This window comes from Culex quinquefasciatus, chromosome 2, assembly GCF_015732765.1.
Source record: "Culex quinquefasciatus strain JHB chromosome 2, VPISU_Cqui_1.0_pri_paternal, whole genome shotgun sequence".
Classification (NCBI taxonomy): Eukaryota; Metazoa; Arthropoda; class Insecta; order Diptera; family Culicidae; genus Culex; species Culex quinquefasciatus.
Window position 1 is genome coordinate 58,030,665 of NC_051862.1, and position 25,914 is coordinate 58,056,578.

Here is a 25,914-nt window from a genome sequence, read left to right on the forward strand (position 1 = left end):
AAAATATCAATGAATTTATGAGAATATTTTTTCCTGAAGTTTTTCCTTTTTTTCTGATTAGTGGTCAATAAATTAAAAAAAGCAGATTACAAATGCTTCAATTGATTAAACCATAACAAAACTTTATACAATATATTCTTGATAGTTTACAATCGATTTAACAGGTTATCTCATGAAAAAAATGAAAAAATAGTAAATATTTGATCGAAATATATCGGAAACAAAGTTTTCCATTCCGTAAAGAAAAGTAAAACACATGAAAAACTGTAATTGTTGGCTATAAATGTACAATTGGATAATTTTTTTACTGCGTACACTTAAAAGTGAAATTTATTTAAGTAATTTTAATATAACGAATTTTTTTTATAGAATCGGAAGCAAGGCTGCTAAAAATATGTTTTTTTTTTTCAATTTTCCGAGCTCAAATATTACTCAAAAAGCATTTTTTAATATAAAGCCAATTTGTAATGTAGAAAAAGAATCCTTTGCAAATACAGTATGTAAAAAAAGTATTTACACCCCTTGGGCACTATGAACATATTGTGATGAAACATCTAAACAATTTAATGTTGACAGAAACCTAGTACTACGTTTTGTTCAGAAACTCATGCCAGACATTTTGCTACAAAAAGCTCATGAAAAGATGATTTCTATAAAAAGTTATATAACAAATACTATTACGAAAATAAAAAAGGTGCAAAAAAAGTTTGTACACCTTTCGAAAAATTTACATAAATAATGTTATTTGTTGACAAATCACCATAAATCCAGTCTCCCAACTCCAAATAGGCATCTTTGACTGATTAAAAATAATTTGGATTGAATATAAAGTTTACTAACTACTTAGTATAAAAGTTTATATAACTCTGAAATTCTATATAAAACTTATCTTAACTTAATTTTGAAATCTTCTAATTCAACTAAATGTCAATATATTACCATAGAATTGCTAAATAAACATTTTGGAGTGAGTATAACACCGTTTTGGGGTATTTGTATCGATAGAATAGATTTTTCGTTGGAATTTTCGTACGAAAACATCTCGGTCCACAATTCACAAGTCAACCTATGTGGCATCAGAAAGGGCATAAAATTTCCGATCTTTTGATACCCATACATCCAGGTTTTCTATAAAACCCACGTTTTTAAATACCTAAGCAAAAACGTTGTTATGGTTTCGTTTGAGCAACCTGTCAAAAATGTATGGAATTTCGTAATTTTTGTTCTCGTGGATCAAACTTACTATTTGCCCAGGTATTTAAAAACGTAGGTTTTAAAGAAAACCTAGATGTTTGGGTATCAAAAGATCGGAAATTTTATGCCCTTTCCGATTCCACATAGGTTGACTTGTGAATTGTGGACCGGTTCGATGCCGGCTGATTTTCCGACGACGTAATTCCGGGTTGTTACGAAATTCCAACGAAAAATCTATTCTAGCGATACAAAGACCCCAAAACGGTGTTATACCCACTCCCAAATGTTTATTTTGCAATTCTATGGTAATATATTGACATTTAGTTGAATTAGAAGATTTCAAAATTAAGTTAAGATAAGTTTTCTATAGAATTTCCAGAGTTATATAAACTTTTATACTAAGTAGTTAGTAAACTTTATATTCAATCCAAATTATTTTTTTAATCAGTCAAGGATGCCTATTTGGAGTTGGGAGACTGGATTTATGGTGATTTGTCAACAAATAACATTATTTATGTAAATTTTTCGAAAGGTGTACAAACTTTTTTTGCACCTTTTTTATTTTCGTAATAGTATTTGTTATATAACTTTTTATAGAAATCATCTTTTCATGAGCTTTTTGAAGCAAAATGTTTGGCATGAGTTTCTGAACAAAACGTAGTCCTAGGTTCCTGTCAAACTTTAAATTTTTTACATGTTTCATCACAAAATGTGCATAGTGCCCAAGGGGTGTAAATACTTTTTTTACATACTGTATGTTGCAATTGAAAACTCTTCAGAAATATATTTTTCTAAGCTATTTTTTCATGGTTTTGAAGTTATTTTAAAATATTCTTAAAGTGTAGAAATTTAACAAATTTAGTAGCAGCAAAAGAGGTGTTTTTTCGTTAAACAATGTTTATAACCGTAACTTAGTTTTTTTTTCGTTTACATATCAAATGCAATCGCGCCATATCAAAATTTGAATTTTTATATTTTTGTGTACCTTAATGTCTAATCTAATATTTTTTTCCAGCCAGCCACTGTTTCTCAATAATTATACCTGGCACGTAGGGCCCAAAGGTTGAGCACTCCTGGCCTACAAAGTCTCTGAAAATAGCTAGGTTAAAAGAAATGTTTCCTTTTGTAATATATTGACGAAATGCCGCCAAAGTGATCCAAATTTTTGGGTGCTCCGAATATGTAGACTGTGTAACTATAACCATATCTTAAGCATTTTCTCATATTTCCTGCTTTTATTTGTTGGAAATAAATTTAAATCCCTTTTAGGTTAATATTAACAGATTTTTCATTATTTTTAAAAAAGCATCAAAGATTTCATTTAAAGCTAAAAGTTTGTTCAAATAAAACTTAACTTGTAATACTTTGTTAGCATGACTTTAAAATCTGTGCGGAATTTTAGAAAAGAATATTTTTATTTCATAATATTTTTTAATTAAGATTGATTCAAAATATAATTAAATATAAATAAAATATATTAAAAGGAGGATGTGAATTATCTTTGATTCAAATAAATACTATCAATCAAATAAAGATCAAAGTCTTTAAAAATGCGACTCGAAATCAAACACCGATCAACTTCAAATGTAAACAACCAAAAAATCACCATAAAAAAGACAGCAAAAATCGCAGAAGTACTTCACTTCTCTCAACGGGTTCACCGCTCATTTGCCCAACTTGAAAGTCGTTCTCAAGTCTGCATATTTAGAATATTTCGATTGAAAAGCATCAAGAGCAGCCAAATGCATTCTCCTCACGACAGTTTTCCGCCACGTCCAACCTTCCCAATCAAGAAAGAAGTCACTTGAGCATGCTCCGAGTTATTTATTGTGATTATATTTTCAAACTGTTTGCCCTCTGTTGCATGTGGCATTATGGCTTTTGATTTGTTTCTGTTCTGTCCACTCTCGGAACGATGACGATGAAGATTCGAATTTAATGGTTTTGTCGTTGCTTTCGACCAACTCTCCAAACTCATTTCCCTTCCCGCTAGCGAAAACGGATTGTTTCCGCCGTTCATCGATGAAATCGGTTGCAGGACACCTGACAAATATTTTATTTATTTTTGCGGTTTTTGCAGATTTTATGGCACCTGCTTCCTCGATATTTTTTTCCGCGATTTGTTCGTTTATCTTTTAATTGAATCACCGTCGTTAAATGGGTCGCTCAAAAGTGTGAAATTTATTTTTACACGTGAATTTTGTGGTTTTTCCTCCTCACTAATAGACCTTCTGTTTTTTTTCTCTTTCAGGGCGCCGTGATGATGGTCTACGGCCTCGACAGCAGCACAGCCAACACCGATAAGCTGTTCAATCTGTTCTGTCTGTACGGAAACGTTGTCAGGGTAAGTACCATGAGGAAGGGATTTATCAAAAAAAAAAAAAAAAAGAAAGATAAAATATAAAAAAGAAAAGGGGGGGAAAATTGCTCGAAACATTACCCCTTGTTTTTATATAAAAATTAATTACGGTTGACGAAAATATCGGCCTGCCAGAATGACCACCACATCAACCACACACACCATCCCGGGGACAAGAAGGCACTTGCGAAGGCTAATTAGTGCAATTTTTATTGTCGCTGTCAGTTGGCGTGCTTCCCTCTTATTTTGAAGAGGGGGTCGTAATTTATGTTGGATTGTGTTGTGTTGTCAGGTTTCTCGTCTTTAAGATGATACTTGATTTTTCAAATATTTCGCAATATTAAATAATAACAGATTTTTTTTGTGATGATTGAAAGCGTTCAGAAGTTAACTAAAATCAGCTTCATCCAACCTGTCCTAGTTTCAGATTCCAAACATCAAAAACTCAATTTATTCTAAATTGACCAGCTTACCGCAAATTGAGTTCAGAATTGGCACGATAGGCACCAGAAAAACAGTGAAAATCCATTTAGCACTTTCCTTCGCCGCGATTCAATTTATCCGATTTCATTTTTAAAACCCTCAGTTGATTCTTTCCTGTCCGTTTCTTCAAAGGCAAGGTGGTGGTGGTCACCATTTCCACCGCCATCTCCGGACCAGCAAAGAATGCAATTTATGGGTTGGAAAATAGCCATATCCTGACCAACCAAACGACGACGATGAGAGGTCCTTTGAACAATGGATCGTCGTCGTCGTCGTCGTCCCGGCCAAACGAAATTGCATTGTGTGTCAGAGTTGCGAAATTGCACCGCACGCCACATCATCTATCGCCCGTAAGATCCAACCGACCATCTTGAACCATTTTCGAGGAGGGAGGGTGGCAAGCCAAGATGGCACGGAGGGGGGGGGGGGAATAAATTTTTCACACCATCAGAGCTTATCTACTTTCCACATGCCTCATTTCCCACCATGATTTATCTCTGCCCTCTTGGTGTTTGTTTTTTCCTCCTCCTACGAAGCAACGACTGGCAACACTGCGCCATTGCTGCTGTAATTTTCGCCTGAGCCACCGCAGAGTTTAGTGAACGGGTGCATTGCATTGCCGAGTGGACGCGGACATTCTTTGGCGTCGTCCAACGGAACGTTTAGCGGGTTAAAAGGAATTCTAGACAGCGATCCCAACGCAGCTGCGAGTGTCACCAGACTCTCAAGTCACTGACTGGCTACTAGCGGAGAGGGCATTCCTGGCGGTGTTGCGCTCGCTCGAACGTGATGAGTTTAAAATGAACCCACTTTCAGGCAGAAGTTCAGTTTGAAATGTGATCTCAAAACAAATTATTCGCTATACAGCATTGCCTTGACGTTCTCGATTGCGAGATTCCTACTCGAAATTAGGTGTCCGAAGGCTTGATTGTTGAGGCAGTTGCAAACCCCTTTTTTACACCTTAGCTTCCATCCATCCTGGCATTCGAACTGACGACCTTTGGACTGCCTACCAGCGATTCCATCGAGACAGGGCCCAGGGAGACGACACCTACACCTGAACTGAGCTAACGACCTAACCTTTTTAGGCGATTCCGGGGCCAATATTTACTTCCCTGTCCGACGGAAGGCGTGATCAGACAAATTTCGTCTCAAAATTTGCCACTGGGACCTTCTGGGATCGAACCCAGGCCGATTGGGCGAGAGGCAATCACGCTCACCCCTACACCACGGTCCCGGTTGAAATGTGATCTAGTTGGGCCGAATATGTTTGTTTTATTTTGTCTTATGTGTTTTTTTTATCTTCATTTTTCATCGTTAGATCAGACGAATAAACATTTGTTACAAGTTATAAATCAAATTTCTTCAACTTTAAGCTGAAAGAGACTGAATGTTTAGTTGTATTATGGTTTTATGAATTGACCCAGCATATCTCAACATATCAAAAAGTAGTCCACCATACTCTCTAAACCTATAGATCATATGGGTCCAGACAGTTATTGGATATTCTAGGCCGCTGAACTCTAACAAGGGGTTTCCAGCATCAAGGATTACTGACCAGTCTAAATGGAATTACCAGGATTACTGACAATATATCACGAATTACTATGATTTCCGAGAATTACTTCGGATTTCCAGAAACCACGCAGAATTGCTCAAATTTATAACAATAACTTGGAATTACTGCCTAGCTTCCAGCATATTGAGAAAAATCTTTGGAATTGGTTCGAATGACAGCTGTCAAACGCACAAAACCATGTGCTTGGCAATAGTGCGCCCAACCCGGGAAAAAATTCCCGGGATTTTTATATGTTGTACGGAGAATTCTCGGAATCAAACAAAAAACATTATTTGATCTGGGAATTACATAAGTATTACAATTTATAAGTTTAAACTTTTCTAAAATTTTACATTTATTGGTATCATTTTATTTGTAGTCATTTTTGTTTTAGCCATCTTAAACAATTTTTTTAAGCTGTTTTATTCATGTCATATATAAATAAATAAAAAAATTATAAGATACTTATTTAATTTGAATTAGAAATGTTGTGCATATAAAATTCAAAGCACAACAAAGAAGAACAAAAATTTGTTTAAGTTATCAAAAAACTGCTATCCTTGTTTGGATTGATATCAACAGTATTGAGCTAATTCTATAAATTTGAAGCTTGAAAAACATAGCAAATAAAAAGAAAACATAGATATTATGACTTTTTCAAAAACTTCCCGGGAATATATAAATATATTCCCCGTTTTCCCGGAAACTCAAAACCTGGCAAAATTAGACGTCCTGCTTCGAAATCATCGAAAAATTGGGTAACCATCAACATCAGTGTGACAACTGATTTTGGCGATTTTGGCTTTAAAACTATCTAAAAGTGCTATCCTTGTTAAGATTGGTATTAATAATATTGAGCTAATAGTATGATTTTGAGGCATGAAAAACATAACAAATATAAAGATAACATAGATTTTACGACGTTTTCAAAAAATTCCCGGGAATAAAAAATATTTTTCTCCGTTTTCCGGGAAACTCAAAACCCGGGAAAAATTGGACTTGGAAATCATCGAATAATGGGGTTAATAACAACATCAGTTTGACAACTGATTTTGACGTTTGAGTGTTTTTTCATCCGAATACATTTGCATTAGAGAACATCCGAATTAGCGGACATTCCCAATCCGCTCTGTACTTCTTACAACCATAAAAGGCATCAAGGAAAAGCATTCTGCCAATTTACCTTTAAAGAATTACTAGTAGTTACTTCACAGAAAAAAATATGGTAATATTCAACAGGAAATGGTGACAAATCTTGTGTCATAAAAAAAATGATTAATTTTACCTCAGAAAATGATGAATTTTCATCAGTTTTTGATGAATATTCATCAGGTTCACATTTTTACACATTTCAATGTATTATTACTCAAAAAAGAGGTAATATTCAACCAACCAAATTTTCAACATTCCAAAATTCAACTTTTTTTCTGTGTTGAATTGATGGGAAATGCACGAATTACTGAGTAACTATGGAATTACACGAATTACTACGGAATTACTAGGTAATTCCAGAATTACAGGAATTACTGCAGAATTGCGAAGTAATTCTGGAATTACTGAATTACTTACTTAAAATCCGAATGATCCCGTACTAGCTGGTTTCTTACATGAAAATTTATAGGCATTTAATAGAATCATAAAAGGTTTATCGAAATTATCTTTTCAACAGTTGTTTTCTATTATTTTATTATTTTCCGAAGAATGTTTTCACAAAAAAAAATCTAGAATTACCAGGATTACTCTGGAATTACTCAATAAATCCGGAATTATTGAATTACTTGCTCAAATTCCAAGTAATTCCGGATTAGTGACCAGTCTGACACGATGCTGGAAACCCCTTGAACTCTAAGTTCACGCAGAAATCCCAAAAATATCATTTTCATTAAAAATTAAAAATTAATATAAACATTATTTTAAAATTTCAATAAGATTTCAATTATTTTTCAACTCATCAAATTATTAAAGGTGCTCAAAATCCAGTGCTGGTTGATGTTACGTGCATTTGGCTAAAAGTACAAACAAATCTTCTTAGAGAGATTAAGTGGAGGCGCTGGGTCTCTCAGAATAAATTTATGGAAAAGCTTGGTGCTTTAGAATAATTTTTGAGTTTATGTACGAGCAATTCCAGCTCAAATCAGGAATTTTTCTGCTACTTTTGTACCCGACCCTCTCCGATTTCAATGAAACTTTGTAGACATGTTATCCTAAGCCTATATAAGCCATTTTTGTGTATATGGAGCCAGTAGTACTCGAAAATAACATTTGAGAAGGGCGTAAGGTATTTAAATATTTTTGTAATTTGTAATTTAAAAATTACTGTATCTCGAAGCCGTTGCGTCATATCAAAAAGTGGTCTAAGACAAACTTGTAGGAAATTGGACGGGCTTTCTGAAAAAAATACACTGAAACAAAAATACACGCCACATCTATGAGATTTTTTGATTTTTAAGTCTAAAACATAAATTTAAAGATGATGTCACGATTTTTTTTCGTTCAAAATTTTTGAGAAAATAGCCTAAAATATAACCAAAAGACTGACGAAAAATGCAGGATGGTATGTCTCTCCTAAAAAAATACAAAAATCATTTACTAAAACTGTTTTTTTGAAAAGTTGTCTAAACGTCAAAATTTTGGAAAACCGGTAGTGCGAATCGATTCTCCAGACAATTTTACATAAAAGTCTCCATATTGACCATTGTCCTAGTCCAATCCTTGGGAACTACAGCGGTTTTAAACATGAAAATGTTGAAAAACGGGTTTTTTGGTGGTTTTTGGCAATTTATATATGACAGACTTGGTTTTTCAGTCTCGTAAATATTTTTACCGGAAAGCTCTTCCAATTTCCCATAAGTTTGCCCTTGACAGCTTTTTGATTAATGTCGTTTTTATATTTACGTAATCAAATTTACAATCCTGGTTTCTACCACACAAAAAAATCTATTTTCAGTTATAAGCATTGTAATTAAGCTTATATCTGTAAGCCCACAATAATGGCTAATATAGGCCTAGGATAACATGTCTACAAAGTTTCATTGAAATCGGAGAGGGTCGGGTACAAAAGTACCAGAAAAATTCCTGATTTGAGCTGGAATTGCTCGTACAATACTTTTTAATATATTTTTTGCAATTCCGTCGTGAAACTACTTACTTTTCCTGTCATTCTTGAACGACGAAATAGCCTACTTTTCTATACCAAAAATAACATAATCGAATTGCAACACTTTTCAAAATAAATGCTGAAAAGTAACACTTTTCAACATTTTTTTGATTTAAACGATTAATTGACAAAATACATGAAAATTCGACTGAAAATTTCACTCAATGGGTGTTTTTTGAAATTACAAAAAATGTTGTATGGAACTCGTTGCAAAACTTGATTTTTTCAGCACTCTTCGTATTTATCCAACTCGGTGAACCTCGTTGGATAAATGTACGACTCGTGCTGAAAAAATCCTCTTTTTGCAACTTGTTGCATAAACTACTATTCTATAGACAGGAGAAATATGATTCAGGGATTCTAGGCGAACTTTACGAGAAATCTCACGAGAAAAATGTAGAGTAATTTTTTTTTTGATGATTCGATTAACCGAAGTGATTTTTATAGCTGTTTTTCAGAAAAATAAAACTATACTGTTTGAATATTTTCAAACGGTTTTGAAATAGTAGTTTATGCAACAAGTTGCAAAAAGAGGATTTTTTCAGCACGAGTCGTACATTTATCCAACGAGGTTCGCCGAGTTGGATAAATACGAAGAGTGCTGAAAAAATCAAGTTTTGCAACGAGTTTCATTCAACATTTTTTGCAATTTCAAAAAACACTCACTGAGTGAAATTTTTTGTCAAATTTTCATGTATTTTGTCAATAAATCGATTAAAGCAAAAAAAAAAATGAAAAGTGTTACTTTTCGAAACAAGTGCTGAAAAGTTCAACTTTTCAGCACCCATTTGAAAGCTGAAAAGTAGAACTTTTCAGCATTTATTTTGAAAAGTGTTGCTATTCGATTCTTTTATTTTTGGTACAGAAAAGTAGGCTATTTCGTCGTTCAAGAATGACAGGAAAAGTAAGTAGTTTCACGACGGAATTGCAAAAAGTTTATTGTTTGATTTTGGTATCAACTAATAGAAAATTTAATCATCTATTTCTCATCAAATAATAATAGAAACCAACCAAGTCGACCATTTCATATTTCGAAAAATAAATTTTAAATGCGTCACTTTTGAAAAATATGGATTAACAATGTTAGAATCAACACTGTGCGAGTAAAAACGAAAAAAACACATTTGAAAGGTTGATTTTTTTAAAGAAATATTACAAATCTTCCCCAAAATGAATTAGTAAAACAAATAGCAGCATCAGGAACTACACCTTTTTGATTGTTTTTTTATAAACAAATTTCAGTAGTGCAGTTGAAAAATAGCGTGTTTAACAAAAACATATTTTTGCAAATGATTTTTTTAACATTAAAGCAATATTATTTATGCCTCTGAATTTATATGAGAAATTTTCGAGGAGGGTGAGTTAACACGTAATATTAAAAAATAGTGCTATTTTTTATTGCAAAACAAATATTAAACACTATATAATCCAACCACACCTCTAGATGGGCTTCGTTTATTTTTACCGATTAAACCATCAAAAAGCATCGGAAGGAAGAACTCTTTTATTTTTAGAACATCTTAGGTTTGATGATTTCACTTGTTTTAAGGGATTTTTGCCGTGTTTCTAACTTATATCCTCTTAATTTTATGTCAAAATAAGCATGCAATAAATTTGGTTTTATCCCAGATTATGTATTGACTCACTTTGTTACGACCTAAAAACTAATAATTTGAGTTTTGAGCAAAAAAATGTAAAAAAAACACACTCAATAAAATAAAATAATAAAATGACTAGAAAATACGCAAAATAGCACAAATGCAAAACATATTGTCCCCCTTTTGATTTTTCAAAATATCAAGTGATAAAAAAATAATAACTGAATTTTTTTTATTTAAAAAAAACATGTACAATTGATACAATAAATTGTATAACTTTTTTTTAATGTTTTATTTTTAATTAAATAGGATATTTTGGACATTTAACTAATTTTGAATATGAGACCAGTTCGGAAAAAATCATAACATTTTAGGAAAATAATTATTTCCATATATTCTTAAATATTTTGCAACTTTTTGATAGAAACATTATTGCAATAATGTTTAAAGCATTTTGTGATACTTTTCGCTTCCAAAATATGAAAGTTAAACTTGAGATCTGATTTTTTTTCAGTGTCAGTGGTTAGGAATCGTTCAGTTGCACCTTAAAAGGCAGTATTTGTAGATTTTGCTTGGTTTGTTCTATAGGTCGAGGTGCTCCGGTTTGGATGAAACTTTCAGCGTGGGTTTGTCTATACATGAGATGAATATGAGCCTTCTACGACAAAAGGAAGTGGGGAAAAAGGGGCATTGAATTCCAATTCTCTTAGTTGCATTCGATTGGCCAAAAAGTTAATTCCGTAGGCTTGTATTCCATGGAAGTCCATGGAATTACCTAACTTTTGACATATGGATGTATGGGTGTTGGAGGCTGTTGCAAAAAGATATTGGGATTTTAAAAATATTAATTTTTTAACAGTAATTTGCATAAGCTATGAGAAAAAGTGACCGAGCCACGTAGCCCAGTGGTAACGCTTCCGCCTCGTAAGCGGTAGATCGGGGTTCAAATCCCGGCTCGGACCAACACAACTGGTGATCTTTTCCCTTCTGGATTTGATTGCTTAGTAAAGGGAAGGAAGTGTATCGCCACAAACTGGACCACCTTAGGGAGACAACCTATGGAGTGTTAACATTACCCTTAACCTAAGAGGAAGAGGTGCCAATGAGCTTCTTGTTTTTCTTTTCCACCTCTTTTTTTGACAACATTGTGCCCTATCAAACATTTCGACGGGGTAGTGCGAAGAGGGATACCGAGTTGCCAGAAAGTGTCATTCTGTTGCATCCTACTGCTTGTAGCGCACGCGTTTGTTTTGATTGGAGTGTGTGGTTTTGATTTTCAGTTTTTTTGTATTTTTAACATGAAGTGTATGGTTGTTGGGTGTGGGAGGACACAAGGGCTGGTCAGCTGAGGAAGCAGTTCCGGCGAGAGCGCCAGCCAAAAATCATCGGATCTTCGCCAGTTTCCAGAATGGTAAGTGCGTGGGTGACGAAAACCGTTCCGGGTTCTGAATACAGAAGACATTTTGCTGAAGATTTTGCTTTTTGATTTTGTTTTTTTCTAGCGATGGTCGCACAGGAAGACTGCGTGGAAACACGCGCGGCATTTCCAAAGGAGGATGCGCTTTGGAACTTCCAAGTTGGAAGTGATCAAACCGGTCGTCGATCAGGAGTTAAACTATTACAGCTTCCGGCAGCTGAGGGCCAAGAAGATAATCCCGAAAAAGGAGACTGCTAGCATATCCTAGACGAGCTGGTGCATACTCGGGTGCATCCGACCATGAGCTGATTGCTTAAAATAATAATAATTTAAAACTGAAAAACCCCAAGCTTTTTCTTTATTTAACTTTAGTACCAAATGTTCATTACTCTTCATAAAAAGGTTTACTTTTACTCAAAAGTCGATACTTTTACTGTAACAGTAGTTTTCCAACGAAAAGTACTGTGGCATTAAAAGTAGGTGTACTTTGATCCAAACATTTTATACTTTCTACTGAAATTCTCCAATACGTAGTTTTATCTCAACCCACGAAGCTTTTGGCCCAACAGTAGTTTTTCTTTGTGTGGACGAGTTATGGCAATATGGGTATCAAAATTCATGGTTTTTGATACTGGACATGAAAATTGCAATTGCCTTTCGGTAATGAATCTGATATCCAGAATAAAATCGAACGTGAAGCAGAGGTACTTCCGAACATCTTCCACTGCGGTAAATTCAAAAAAACCCTGGTGGGAAGATTCATCCGCCTACGATTGAAGACATATCATCCACGAAAATCGAGACAAATGAAGTTTGACAGCAGGAGTATGTATGTTTGATCTTCGTTTGAGTTGACTGATTTTGTTGTTATCACTTTTTTTATTTTAAACGGTTTTTGCTACTGATTAAACATGAAATAAAACATTACTTGAAATAAAACTTTCATTTAATTATTTGAAACATAAAATTCTACCCATTCTGACAACACTGCCAAACGCGATGGATGATGCCCTGTTGTAGTTTTTTGTCTACGGTGTCGACTGAGCATCTGTCAAATTTCGCTGGTTCCTGAGCTGGTTTCAAAACAGTTAGCGAGTCGGCATCTCTTCCTCTTAGCCCTTAACATGTTTACATTGAGTTGATTAATAAACTGTCACTGAATCCGCTTTGTAAATGCCGGCCCCGATACTCTTCACGGATGTTCCCCACAGGAACAGGGAAAGATTTACTTATTTACTTTTCCTTTGAGAAAAAGTCAAACCAATCTCGGATGTATATAGCAAGTTTGAAAGTGCGTCAAAAGACCTTTCGAATGCAACGAAGAGAATCAGAATTGATCAAGTTTTACGCAAATGGGAGCAATTTTAAGATTTTTCTTGTTTTTTTTTACCTCAAACTTCAATGCCTGTTTTATCCCATTTCCCTTTGTCGTAGAGCCCAAGCAACATTTTAGGTTTTAAGTAGGCTATAATAGCCTATTTAGGCCGTATCAGGGTTTTCAGAACCATGATAAAACCTGTAAGTTTAAAAATGTTACTAGGGAGGGCTCGTATTTGTATAGAAAAACAAACACTGAAAGTTTCATCCAAATCGGAGCACTTTGATACCACCTGCTAAACACTGGTAAAAAACTCGCTCTCAAGTAAAAAAAATTCCATTTCAGAAACTTCAGAAACAGATAGTAATCTTGTGCCAACCTAGTAAAGGGTTTAAAAGACTGAATCCTTCTGAATGAGGTTATATTCTTTTTCACCACGTATCAGCAAAGGTTAACCATGCTTTTAAACACAATACCACATTAAATTTAACGCCACACACGTTTGCATGTTTCCTCTTGAAGTACCCATAAAATTTGCTGCTTTGTTGGTTTTCATGTTTCCCCAGTCACCCTCAGTAGCGAAAAAAATACGAACACACTCTACAAACCATTTCCATGTGCCCCATTTGTCTCAAGCCGCCAGTCCCACATCCTAACCTCAATAATGGAAATGCGTACACCAATGACAGAAGAAAAAGAGCATCGCCACAAATCCGCTTATCACGTCCTGAACAGAGGGAGTGCAATCTTTTGCGGAGAAAAAATGTAACACATATTCGCATCAATAACAATCACTCCACACGGCAGTGTAGAGCAACCAGACTGACCGCCATCACCACTGACTGTCACCATTATCGGTAGCTTCTTCTGTGGAGTTGTCCGTAATCCTTAAACGATTCGCATAAATAGATGGCCAAGGCGAAAACGAGCAGTTGCGGATCATAAAATCACTCACTTTATTACAATTGGTTTACATTTTAGGTTGCCCAGGTTAATGTGCGTTGGCGGAAATTGCTTTCAAATATTTACACTCTAATATTACAGTTGAGGGAGATATGCTCTCAACTCTACTTTTTGTTGTTGTTTGTCTCTGTTGGTCAAGCTTCTTGTTTAGTCCGTTTAGATAAAGTTGATCTAAACGCCCCAAAGTATGCAAATAAAAAGCGCTTTCACTCCTCCATCATCGTTCCAATCGATTGCGTCCTAACAACAATGTATCGATCAAAACAAGCTTAACCCGACCCTTCTGATGTGGTTTATGAAAATGGTACACCCCCTTCCTCCCTTCCTTCCTTTTCCAAGGGACGAGCCATTGATTTAAACGAAACCATCACCCGGTTGACCAACGGATCCTGGTCATTCCGGCCCTCCCCCACTCCGCCTCAACAGCAAACAGGACGGAGGTTAGGTTTATGGCCAAGGGTTCATTACGGTTCAGTTTGTTCGCATAATGTGATGCTGCTCGAAGGGACTGACACGTGATGGAATTTTTGGCTGGACCAAAATTTAACCTTTTCTGTGTGTTTTTCTTTGCTCGAGGTTTGAGCTATGCACGTTTAACCGTGGATTATTTGCGGGGGCGAGCGAAAATCTTCGTTCAATTTCCCCTCGGGACCGGGTTCGTGGGTTACGTTCAGCGCCTGCTTTGTGGTGCGAAGTAAATTGAATTCCTCGCTGGAGGGAGAAGCTGGGGAAAAAAGTTTTATGATATTTTTTTTTTCTGGATACTTGCATAAGATAAATACCTTTCTCGTTCATTGATAGGGAATACAAGAGAGTGTACTAGCAATAACATTATGCTTAAAATTGTACTTTCATTTAACCTTTGTGATTTCTGTGTATCGTAAAACGTTTTGAAGAGTCTGTGAAAAATAAAACAATTGTTTTTTTTTATTGCCATTTTATTGGTTTTAACATGTTTTAGAAAATCTGAACTTGGTTATACAGTCCAGACTTGATAATCCGAAACCTCGACTATCTCCAGAAACATCTTTTTTGAAACAAACAGTTCTTTGAAAGTCTGGTTAAATACAATTCAGCTGATATTTGAAAAACTTTTTATGGTTTTTGAAGTTACAGTCCAGACTCGGTTAACCGAAGTTCGCGCAAAAATGTTGCTTCGGATATTCGAAGTACAAAAAAATCAAATGATCAAATTTGCAGTTTTTCAATTTTTAAAAATAGTGAACATGAGTGAACGTTTCTTAAAATATTTTTTTTGAAAAGTTCAGAAAATTTGCTATAAAATTGTCTAAGAGACATTGAAGATTGGACCTCGGGTTGCTGAGATAGAGCCGCTTTAATAAAAAGAAACACGAAAATTGAAGTTTTCCTAATCTCACCAAAACAACCCACCATTTTCTAATGACCATATCTCAGCAAATAATGGTCTGATTTTCAATTTTAATGCATGAAAAATTCGTGAAATTTTCCGATCTTTTCGAAAAAAATATATTGAAATTTTTAAATTTTGGTTTTAAGACTAGCATTTTAAATGGGCGTAATATTCAATGTTTGGCATTTTTAAAATGTTAGTCTTGATTTAAAATTTTTCAAAATATTTTTTTCGAAAAGACCGAAAAATTTCACGAATTTTTCATGTATTAAAATTGAAAATCGGACCATTATTTGCTGAGATATGGTCATTAGAAAATGGTGGGTTGTTTTGGTGAGATTAAGAAAACTTCAATTTTCGTGTTTCATTTTCTTCAAGCGGCTCTAGGGTACGTTATCCATTAGTGGACCCCTTTCCTATAGTGGACCCTCTGAAGGGTTTTTGATGAAAAATTCAATAAAATTACAATTTCAAGCGTGTTTTTGTCTACAAATCTTTTATTTTTTTTTTTTTTTTTTTTTTTCCTTGGATGGCCCACCTCTTGCCCATACACATTATTTGTAGTATGGAAGGTTTACGAGCAGATATCTTTCGATAATTCTATTCCAGTGCTTGAGAGTATCCTTAAATCTTACTCGACTTCCGTGTATGCCCATCCGTTTCTCTCATTACATCACCTCAAGGCGCTCATACAAGTCCTTTGTTGAGTCTTTTATGTCACTCGCTGCTGCTTCCTTTTCTCCTATTTAGGGATTTGAGATCATTTGCTATCTCACACACATATGAGCACATAGGGTTAAAACCGCGCCCAGATTCGCGTTACTTTTGATCAAACTTTTTCATATGCGGCCCAAGGTAAATCCCATGCGATTTGTACCGATAATGAAGATGGCCGGCCGTCATAACATGCTCTTCCTCACAGTACAATCGTGGGTACCTACTCCAGTGGTCTTCGTAAAACGAAAGTCTTGCAGTGCCTCTTGAACTCGTTGATGTTGCTGGTGAGCTTAGCTTCGTCGGGGAGTTGATTAAACAGGTTGTATCCTTTATAAAGTAGGGAGTTCTGGGTGCAAGTCTTCTTGCATTGCAGCAGTCTGAGGTCGTCAGCTTGTCTTGTGTTGTACTGATGAATGTCACTTCCGTGTACCACCGTATCCGTCAAGTATTTTGGGGCCATCCCTTTCCTAATCCTAAACACGAAAACTAAGGTGTTGTATTCGATGCGCTGCCTAACGGACATCCACTGCAGGCACTCTAGCATAAGTTGTCTTGAAGTCAAACGGTCACATTTCAGTATCAGACGCATAACTCGGCTTTGAAGCACTTGCATTCGTTTTAGCTGCGTCCGGGTTGCAAGAAACAAAATTGAGGCACAATAGTCAAAATGGGGAGCAATCAAAGAGTTGTAGACGTGTATCTTTGCTTCTGAGGTCAGGTATCGGCTGATTCTGCACATAACTCCATACTTGCGAGCTGCTTTCCGTATCGTGTAGTTAATGTGTTCGTTAAAGTTGAGTTTTTCGTCCAGCATTACTCCAAGATATTTAATCGCTTCCACCCGTTCAACTGCCTCGCCATCTACCATAACTGATCTGCTAATGTCATTGAGCCGCCGTGTAGTCACAATCATGCTTTTCGTTTTGCTGACGTTAAGTTGAAGTTTCTTCCACCTCAGCCAATCGACAAATCCTGCTAGTTCAGCATTCATCACGTCAAAACATTCGTCCAAACTATCTCCCACTACGAACAGAACTGTGTCGTCGGCGAACAAGTTCACTTGTGCCTGCCGTAACGCTTGTTTTAGGTCGTTCATGTACAGGATAAACAGCAGCGGTCCTAGTACACTTCCTGTGGTACTCAAGATTCACATCCGTAGCGGGCGATGTTGCGCTGTTGTACCTTGTCACTTGTACTCGGCTGCTTAGATAGCTGCTTAACCACCTCAAAGCTGTACCACGTATTCCGCAACGATGCAAAACTGCCTTCAACTTGGATCGGTCAATTGTCTCAAAGCGCGCTTCAAGTCCACGAATACAGCCAAGATAATTTTTCCTTCTTCCACGTACTGCTTCCACTTCACAAGTAGGAGGTTAAGAGCTGACTCACAAGAATGATGTCTCCGAAAACCAGATTGCTCCTCAATTAGTACTCCCGCTCGATCCACAAACGCCGTCAGCTGCTCTTTCACAATCGTTTCTATGACCTTCTCGTACAGCGGCAACATGTTGATTGGTCTGTGATCTTCCGGACGCGTTGATTTCGGCACCTTTGGAATTGGAATTACCAAAGTTTGTTTCCAATGTTGTGGGAATTCACCTTGGCTCAGAGACCTGTTCACAATATCCAACAACTCTCCTCCTACGACATCCAGAGCATCCAACATCACACGCTTTGTCACGTTGTCGACGCCAGCACAGTCTTTTAGCGATCGAACGGTATCCTTGAGTTTGGCCATGGTGACTTGTTGGAATTCGTACAGCGACTCTTCTGGCTCTTCCTGCACTGCTACTGGAACTACTGATGGAGGCGGAATCTTCGCATGAATCTCTTCTACGCTGTCCACAAAGAAGTTGTTTAGACGCCTTGCTGTTTCTGCATCGCTGCAACCGGTTCCAAAGACGATTTCTGCATGCTGCTTTCCTCCGGGCTGAATCAGCGATTTCAAACATCTCCATAGCTTCTTAGAATCTCCATGACAGCTTCTGATTTCTTCCTCAACCGACTGATTTTTCGCCTGTTTCAGACCCCGGACGTAAGCGTTCCTCAACAGCTTGTACCTCTCCAGCGCTGGAACAGATTTTGTACACCTATATTGCCGGTACGCGTTGTCTCGTTCATTTTTCATAGCCCTCAGATGATCAGTGTACCAGTCACTTGTTTCTGTGCGTCTACAGCAGCGAACATCGACTAAACTTTCAACAGCGGACACCAGATTTGTGCTGAAGTTACGCGATGCTTCTCCAATTGTCTCATCTATCCTGCTATTACTGCTCCTGTTTCTTCGAAGAATTTCTTGCAGCTTGTCCTTGGAGTACCGCTTCCAGCTTACATACGATTCTTCTTGCTCCGGAAGATTGATTGTGTCATTCCCAATCGCGATACTGATTGTCTCATGGTCAGACACTTTCAGTTCTTCAACAACACGTGCTTCTGCATTCTCCATGTTGGTGAAGACGAGATCAATGATGTTGCTGCTTGTCGGTCCTACGCGCGTGGGTTCCAAAACAATCTGCCTCATTCCCATAGCATCTGCAACGTTCTTTAGCTCTCTGTAACACCCTGTTTCATTCCATCGAATGTTGAAGTCACCGACGAATACATTCCTTCTTTCATCTGCGAACACACTTCTTAGCCATTCTTCGTAGCTGTCAATAAACTCCGTGTCACTGCTGCTAGGTGAATGATAAATTCCTCCGTAGATTCCGTTTATTTGGCATGTTTAGCATCATTTAAACCAATGTTGACTGATATTTAATTGTTCTTTTCACCAAAATAAGTGTTTTGAGTTCGACATCTGAAATCAGCCATGGCCACTAGCATTTTCACAGCAAAACTGCATTTATATTTTATGATTGAATTAACTATCCAATCATTGTTTGACTGATTATTTAACTTCAGCAAGTCGAAATAATGTAAGTTTAAGGAACTTTACTAAAATAAAGCGAAGAACTGCTCATTTTCTAGCAAAAATTAGGGGGGTCCAATATAGGACAACGAAAATCCAAACTTTTCCAAAAGTGGTCCCCTGTTAATTAAACCTTCAAAAATGAAGAAAACTGTGTATTTAACCAAAAGTTTCTCTTAAACATACAATGAATGCTTGTTGTTATCAACCTAAACGCATATTTTTTCAATTATGAAGATGAATATAGCTGTTTCATGTTAAAAGTACCAAAAAAGGCTGAAGCCGTAAAAAAATATAATTAATCAAAACTTTAGTCAATTATACTTAACTGAAGCATCATAATTGCAGTTTGAAATGATATTTTATAATAATAAATCAAGAACAAAACATTTTTTTAAATAAACATGCGTGGTTTTATCAGCAACTGTAAACAAATCTATTGTTTAGTTTCGGTCAACCATTTATGTAATTAATATGAACAAATGTGCACCAAAATTACTTTTGTTTTAATTATTTTATGTTTACAGTGGTTTTTGAAACGTTTTCTCTGATCTTTTTCGGAAATAAATGTGTTTAAATGTCTGTTTGGTATTATAGTTGTTTGAAGCCAAATTTGTTAACAAAACATATTTGTTTATGATAAAAAGTGAGCAGAATCTATCTTTTATTCATTATATCTATCATTAGACCTACACCATGCATCAAAACATCAAATATCGGTTAAATTTAGTTTAAAAATAACAGTTTGCCTATAGTGGACCCGGGTCCACTATAGGAAAAGGGGGTCCATAACAGGAAAAAAACTTTTTTTTTCAAATGGCTATTTTTCTGCACAAAAACAAATATTCTAATGAAACAAATAGTCAAAATAGTTCAAAAGACTTCAGATTTCATTGTTTTGTACAAAGGGTTATGAAAAAGTACTTAAAATATTGAAAATTTGTGAAAAATGTGCTTCGGCTCTACTAGGGGGTCCACTAATGGTTAAAATACCCTATCTCAGCAACCCGAGGTCCAATCTTCAATGTCTCTTAGACAATTTTATAGCAAATTTTCTGAACTTCTCAAAAAAAAAAATATTTTTAGAAATGGTCACTCATGGTCACTATTTTTAAAAATTGAAAAACTGCAAATATTTCGCTTAAATCAAACTTTCGGTGGCTATATCTTGAAAACGGAGCCCTTTATTAAAAAATCTGTAAGGTACTTTTCGATTGCAAATTCAATTTTGCATTAAAAAATAATGTCAAACTTGTTTTTGCATGAAACTTCGATTTTTTTCCAAAAATCACTATTTTTTCAAAAAATCATAACTCGGCGGCAGATTTTTTGACCATGTTTCTCCATGGCTCAAAAGTTGCGGATTTTTGTCCCCTAAAACATATCAAAAAATCTCGAAAATAAAAAAAATACGTATTTTGAGAAATTGAGTTTTAGTGAAAAAAAATTGATAAAAAATCTGCAAATTTTTTTTTCCGTGTACCATTTTTTTCTCAAAAGTCTTCAACAATACCTACAACTTTGTCGAAGACACCAAATTGATCAGTAAATTCACTCAATAGTTACAGCTGTTTGAATATTTACATACCATTTTTGTATGGTCGGCAGCCAAAATTGTATGGAGACTTGTATGGGTGAACCAATGACGCAAAATAGCTTATTTGGTCATAGGGAAGGCCTCCACAAAGTTTGAGTCAAATAAAAAAATACAAAAAATAAAAATGGTCGAAATCGGCCGATTTCGTAGAGAGTTGCTCATATATATTATTTTGTAATTTTCAGAATGAGACATCACGGTTGCAAAAGCTTTGGTTGATGAGCATCGTTAACCTAAGATTTTTACAAGATATTTTAAGCAGGTTTCTGAAATTTATAAAAAGGTTACATACATGTGATTCTTTTAAACAAAATCAATATTTTTAGTTAGTTGTATTTTTCTTAAATAGTTTATTAAAAAAGATCTTAAAAATAAAAAAATGTGAAAAATTAATTTAAACAGATTCAATCAGTTGACAACTGTATCATTTTAGTTGCATTTTACTTTACAAAACAACAAAGACCATTAATGATAGATAGACTCAATCAAAGAATATTCGATGAAAAACATTCTTCTGAAGAAATCTCTAATCTCACCTAGAAGAAGTAAATTTCTAAACCGATTTTGACCACCATGTTCATCACTCTGAAACAATAATTAATTTCCTCGCACTCGACATTCAACCTGCAAGGTGCGATCAAACGACTGCTACACGTGGTCGACGCGGTTCTGACTTGAAAGATGCTGCCCGTCACTCTCGTCCAGTGCTGTCATTTGCCACTGGGCTAGAGAGCGGTGAACCGTATTAGAGTTAGAACTACCAACCATGGCGGAATTTAGTTTTGCTTTCTGAAATTTGGCACAGTGTGATTCAGGTTGAAAAAAAATAATCGAAAAAATATTCTTTACAATTTCGTAAGGATATTTTTTCTCCTTAAATTGCTGATTAAAGCTATATAAATCTACAAAAATATATTTAGTTTTACAAATAGTAAAACCAAATTAATCAACTTTCCATTGCGATGTCGATCATCACCACACGGTCGAGGTTTGTGTGTGTGTTTCTGCGTCAGAAGTGAAATTAAATCATCGAATGTCAGCCTGGTCGCACATCTCGATTAAACGTTTTGAATTATGCCACGCTAATTAAAGTCATTGATAAGTGGGGGGTCCACGTGCGCCGCGTGCACAGATGCATGGTAATAATGTCATTTTTATCTGGTTAAGGTTGCCAAATCGTCCATGTTGTGTTCTTGTGACATATTGGTCGCTTGAAAATTGATTTGATCAATTCTGACATGCAATTTGTATGGTATGTGGCAAAATCTCATCGTACATAGTGAAGATGTTTTCAAAATTAAACAGTTTGTTTTTTAAAATGGCGTTTGCGTCAAATGTGCACACTATTGACGACTTTATTGACCGACATTCGTTGGAGTAACTGCGGCGGTGGTATTCGGTTCTGGTGAATGCGCTGATGGGGTATGGCGCGCGTTTGGCATGTCACGTGGTCTTCGTGTGACGTTTTGCGTGATGAATTCGTGAAATATTGCCTTCTTGGCAGTTGAGCGACGACCGTTCAATCACCGTGTGTGCGGTGGTGCCTGTCCACGTCACGCACGATTTTCTGCGATGTTCACTCCCAAAGTGTTCGATTGGGGTGTGCGATTTGCCTTTTGCGGCGGGGTTTATGATGTGGTCGCCGTAGTGGGCTTTTCCATTCATAGAACACAATTGTAGGGGAAAAGTACTAATTTTGAGCATGTCAATATCTGAATGAATTTCATCACACTTGAATATTTGAGAAAAGAAATGTAATAACCACTACAATCAAAATAAATATATGGTTCAGATGAAAACTGGTTATGCTGGAAATTGGTGATTTTCCCCTACATATAGAGTAAGATCGTCATAGCTGATGTACCTTTCGCAGTGCATGTTAAGGGTTCAGGAAGGAATAATTGATGGTGCAAGTGATGGACATTAATTGATTGTGGTTACGAGCGTTTGATTGGGCGGACATGACGCCAGCTGTCGATATTATTCGATAGATTAAGGCTTGATGTAAGTTGGTAATGGAAAGTGTTTAACAAATCATGTGTATGCTATTAATTAATATTGTTTTATTTTTTATCAACACGAATATCAAAGCGTTTCTAGTTTCCCCTAAATTTTGATCGGTTATTAAATTCAGTAACACTCCTGGCGAACTTCACTGTCATTGCAATTCTTCACGTTTTCGCTCCCAAAACGTGCCTGATTACGAAAACCTTTCACTTCTCAAACTCCCGAAAGAAAAAATGTACACGCTATCACGCCCACAAGTTGCCACAAAACCATAAAGCCACACGTTTTCCGGAAAAACCGGATTGATATTGCAAAATAATGTTCTGCTTCCCTTTTTCCCACCTCCGTCGAACATTAAACATCCCTGCCGGCGACGAGGCCTGCATCCTTCAGCTGCTGCAACTGGGCTCGCTGGCATTTTCCAGGCTCGACTTTCGGCCCGAAGTAAACGAAATATATATTGAATTTATCGCCGCGCGTGACTTTAACATTTATTAGTTATGGAATTCGGATTTCTTCTCATTCGCGCCGAAGGACGGCGAAAGAAAAAATCAAGGAAAAATGTTTGCGTGGGAGTTTTGCGAGGGTTTGGTCTCCTAAAAGTGTGAGTGTGGCTTTCTGATTTGAGAAAAATGCAAAAAAATAGCATTGTTTTCAAACAAGAGCAGTTCATCGAAAAAAAATTAAGGAGGTATTGGACTATGACAAACAAACTTGCAATTTTTCGTGTTTAACAGTTTGCCAAACTCGCAAACAAAGCAAAATGTATGCAGGCTGACGTTTCTGCAAACAAATGCAGGCAAACTGTCAAACAGTCAAAAAGTGCGAGTTTGTTTGTCATAGTCTAATACCTCCTTTAGGATTTCGAAAAAAAGTATCATTATTTCAAACTGGTGCAGTTCTTTTTTTATTTAAAAAAAACTTTTATTTTTGATTTTTGAACTTTGTTTAACCCTCTACATCCTGACCCCGCCTTTCGACGTTCTTCGATTTGAAAAATCGCCAAAATCAAATTTTCAACCAATTTTTGATCAGCATTGGAAAATTTTGAAAATTTTATGATTGGAAGTTTAACTTGTTTTATGTGACTTTGCCAGTGTTTTAAAAAATGACATTATTTAGGGGTCAATTTTGGCTGCATTTTTTACTAACATTTCCTATATTGTTAAGCAAAAATAAGTATGCAGTCATTTTTTTAGTGTCCCAGGCTATGCCTCTACGCATTTTTGCCTTCCTCACTGAGGTAAGGCTATAATCCTGCTCTAAAAATGAACTTTCTATTAAAAGCTCCTAGACCCACCTTCATGTATACATATCTACTCAGAATCAAAAACTGTGTGTGTGTGTGTGTGTGTGTGTGTGTGTGTGTGTGTGTGTGTGTGTGTATGTATGTATGTGACCAAAATTCTCACTGAGTTTTCTCAGCACTGGCTGAACCGATTTTGATCGAACCAGTTGCATTCGACTTGGTTTAGGGTCCCATACATCGCTATTGAATTGTTTGAAGTTTCGATAAGTAGTTCAAAAGTTATGCATAAAAATGTGTTTTCACAAATACCCGGATCTCAATTATATGCATGTAAACGATGTCCGGATCCATCATCCGACCCATCGTTAATTAGGTAATTGAAAGGCCTTTCCAATGAATCCAAGACATTGAAGATCTGGCAACCCTGTCTCGAGTTATGACCACTTAAGTGATATTTATGTACTTTTATGAAGCCGGATCTCACTTAAATGTATGTAAACGATGTCCGGATCCATCATCTGACACGTCGTTGGTAAGGTAATTGAAAGGCATTTCCAGTGAGTACAAAACATTGAAGATCTGGCAACCCTGTCTCGAGTTATGACCACTTAAGTGATATTTATGTACTTTTTTGAAGCCGGATCTCACTTTAATGCATGTAAACTATGTCTGGATCCATCATCCGACCCTTCGTTGGTTAGGTAATTGAAAGGCCTTTCCAATAAGTCCAAGATATTGAAGATCTGGCAACCCTGTCTCGAGTTATGACCACTTAAGTGATATTTATGTACTTTTATGAAGCCGGATCTCACTTAAATGTATGTAAACGATGTCTGGATCCATCATCCGACCCATCGTTGGTTAGGTAATTGAAAGGCCTTTCCAATGAGTCCATAAAATTGAAGATCTGGCAACCCTGTCTCGAGTTATGACCACTTAAGTGGTATTCATGTACATTTTTGAAGCCGGATCTCACTTAAATGTATGTAAACTATGACCGGATCCATCATCCGACCCATCGTTGGTAAGGTAATTGAAAGGCCTTTCCAAAGAGTCCAAAACATTGAAGATCTGGCAACCCTGTCTCGAGTTATGACCACATAAGTTATACATTGTGTTCTTTTTTTCTGGATCTAAAAAAATGATGAAACCACTCATATACCCATTTTTGGTAAAAAGTGAGGAAAGCATCAACCACATAGGTGGATTAAGTTAGTTTTGTTTTAACAATTAAAAGGTCATAACGTGAAAAAATTAGTTAGCCAAAACGTAACGATAGGAGGTGGTAGAATAGGCAAAATACTATCAAAAACAAAAATAAACTAAACAAGATAAATGCAAATTAAAATAAATTAATAAAACAAGAGAAGTGAAGTTTTTCATAGAACAAAAGTTGCTCAAAATGACCGACCTCCCTAAACACATGAAACATAAAAAATTCGAAAAAAGCAGTTTTGAGAAAAATTATGTTTTTATTCCGGTCATTTTTTTGCTACATTCATTTTTAATCAATTTTAGTTAAATAATTATGAACATAAAAGTCGAGAAAAATTCTTCATTTACTCACAATCATTTGAAAAAAGTCCTTCAAAATCAAGCCTTTTTCACCGTTGAATATGGTTAAAATCCAGAACAAGCGCACGAATAATGGCGTGCTAACGAAAAAAATATGAAGCTACCGAAGCAAAGTTTTCCCGCCGGCACCCAGCCATTGAATCAAGAGGAAATTTTTATGACTCTGCACGCTCTCTCTCTCTCTCTCTCTCTCTCCCTCCCTCCGGGAGAGACATTCTGGCACCACGGGAAAATGTATTTTGCAACTCGTAATTTTACCACTAAGGCGAGCAAACTTTCCCAGACTGGCCCTGTGCGGTGCGCTGATTGCCACGTCGTGGCCGGCCGGCGGCTGTGAAACTTGTTGCAAATAGTGCAAAAGCGAGAAAAACTTCCGATTCCGGAAAAAGTCAAAACTAGCTTGAGAGTTTCCTCTTCCACTCCGTTCGGTTTGGAATGGGGG

The 25,914-nt window shown here is 36.1% G+C and overlaps 1 protein-coding gene across 14 annotated transcripts in view; it reads left to right on the forward strand.

The window, feature by feature from the left end:
- The window catches only part of LOC6052855 (heterogeneous nuclear ribonucleoprotein L), a 357,965-nt gene that overhangs the window by 317,385 nt on the left and 14,666 nt on the right, over window positions 1-25,914 (forward strand). For all 14 annotated transcript variants that reach the window (XM_038253811.1, XM_038253810.1, XM_038253809.1 and 11 more), the window contains one exon: window positions 3,446-3,538. In XM_038253811.1, the coding sequence (XP_038109739.1) occupies window positions 3,446-3,538 (93 nt within the window). The remainder of the gene's footprint in view (window positions 1-3,445; window positions 3,539-25,914) is intronic.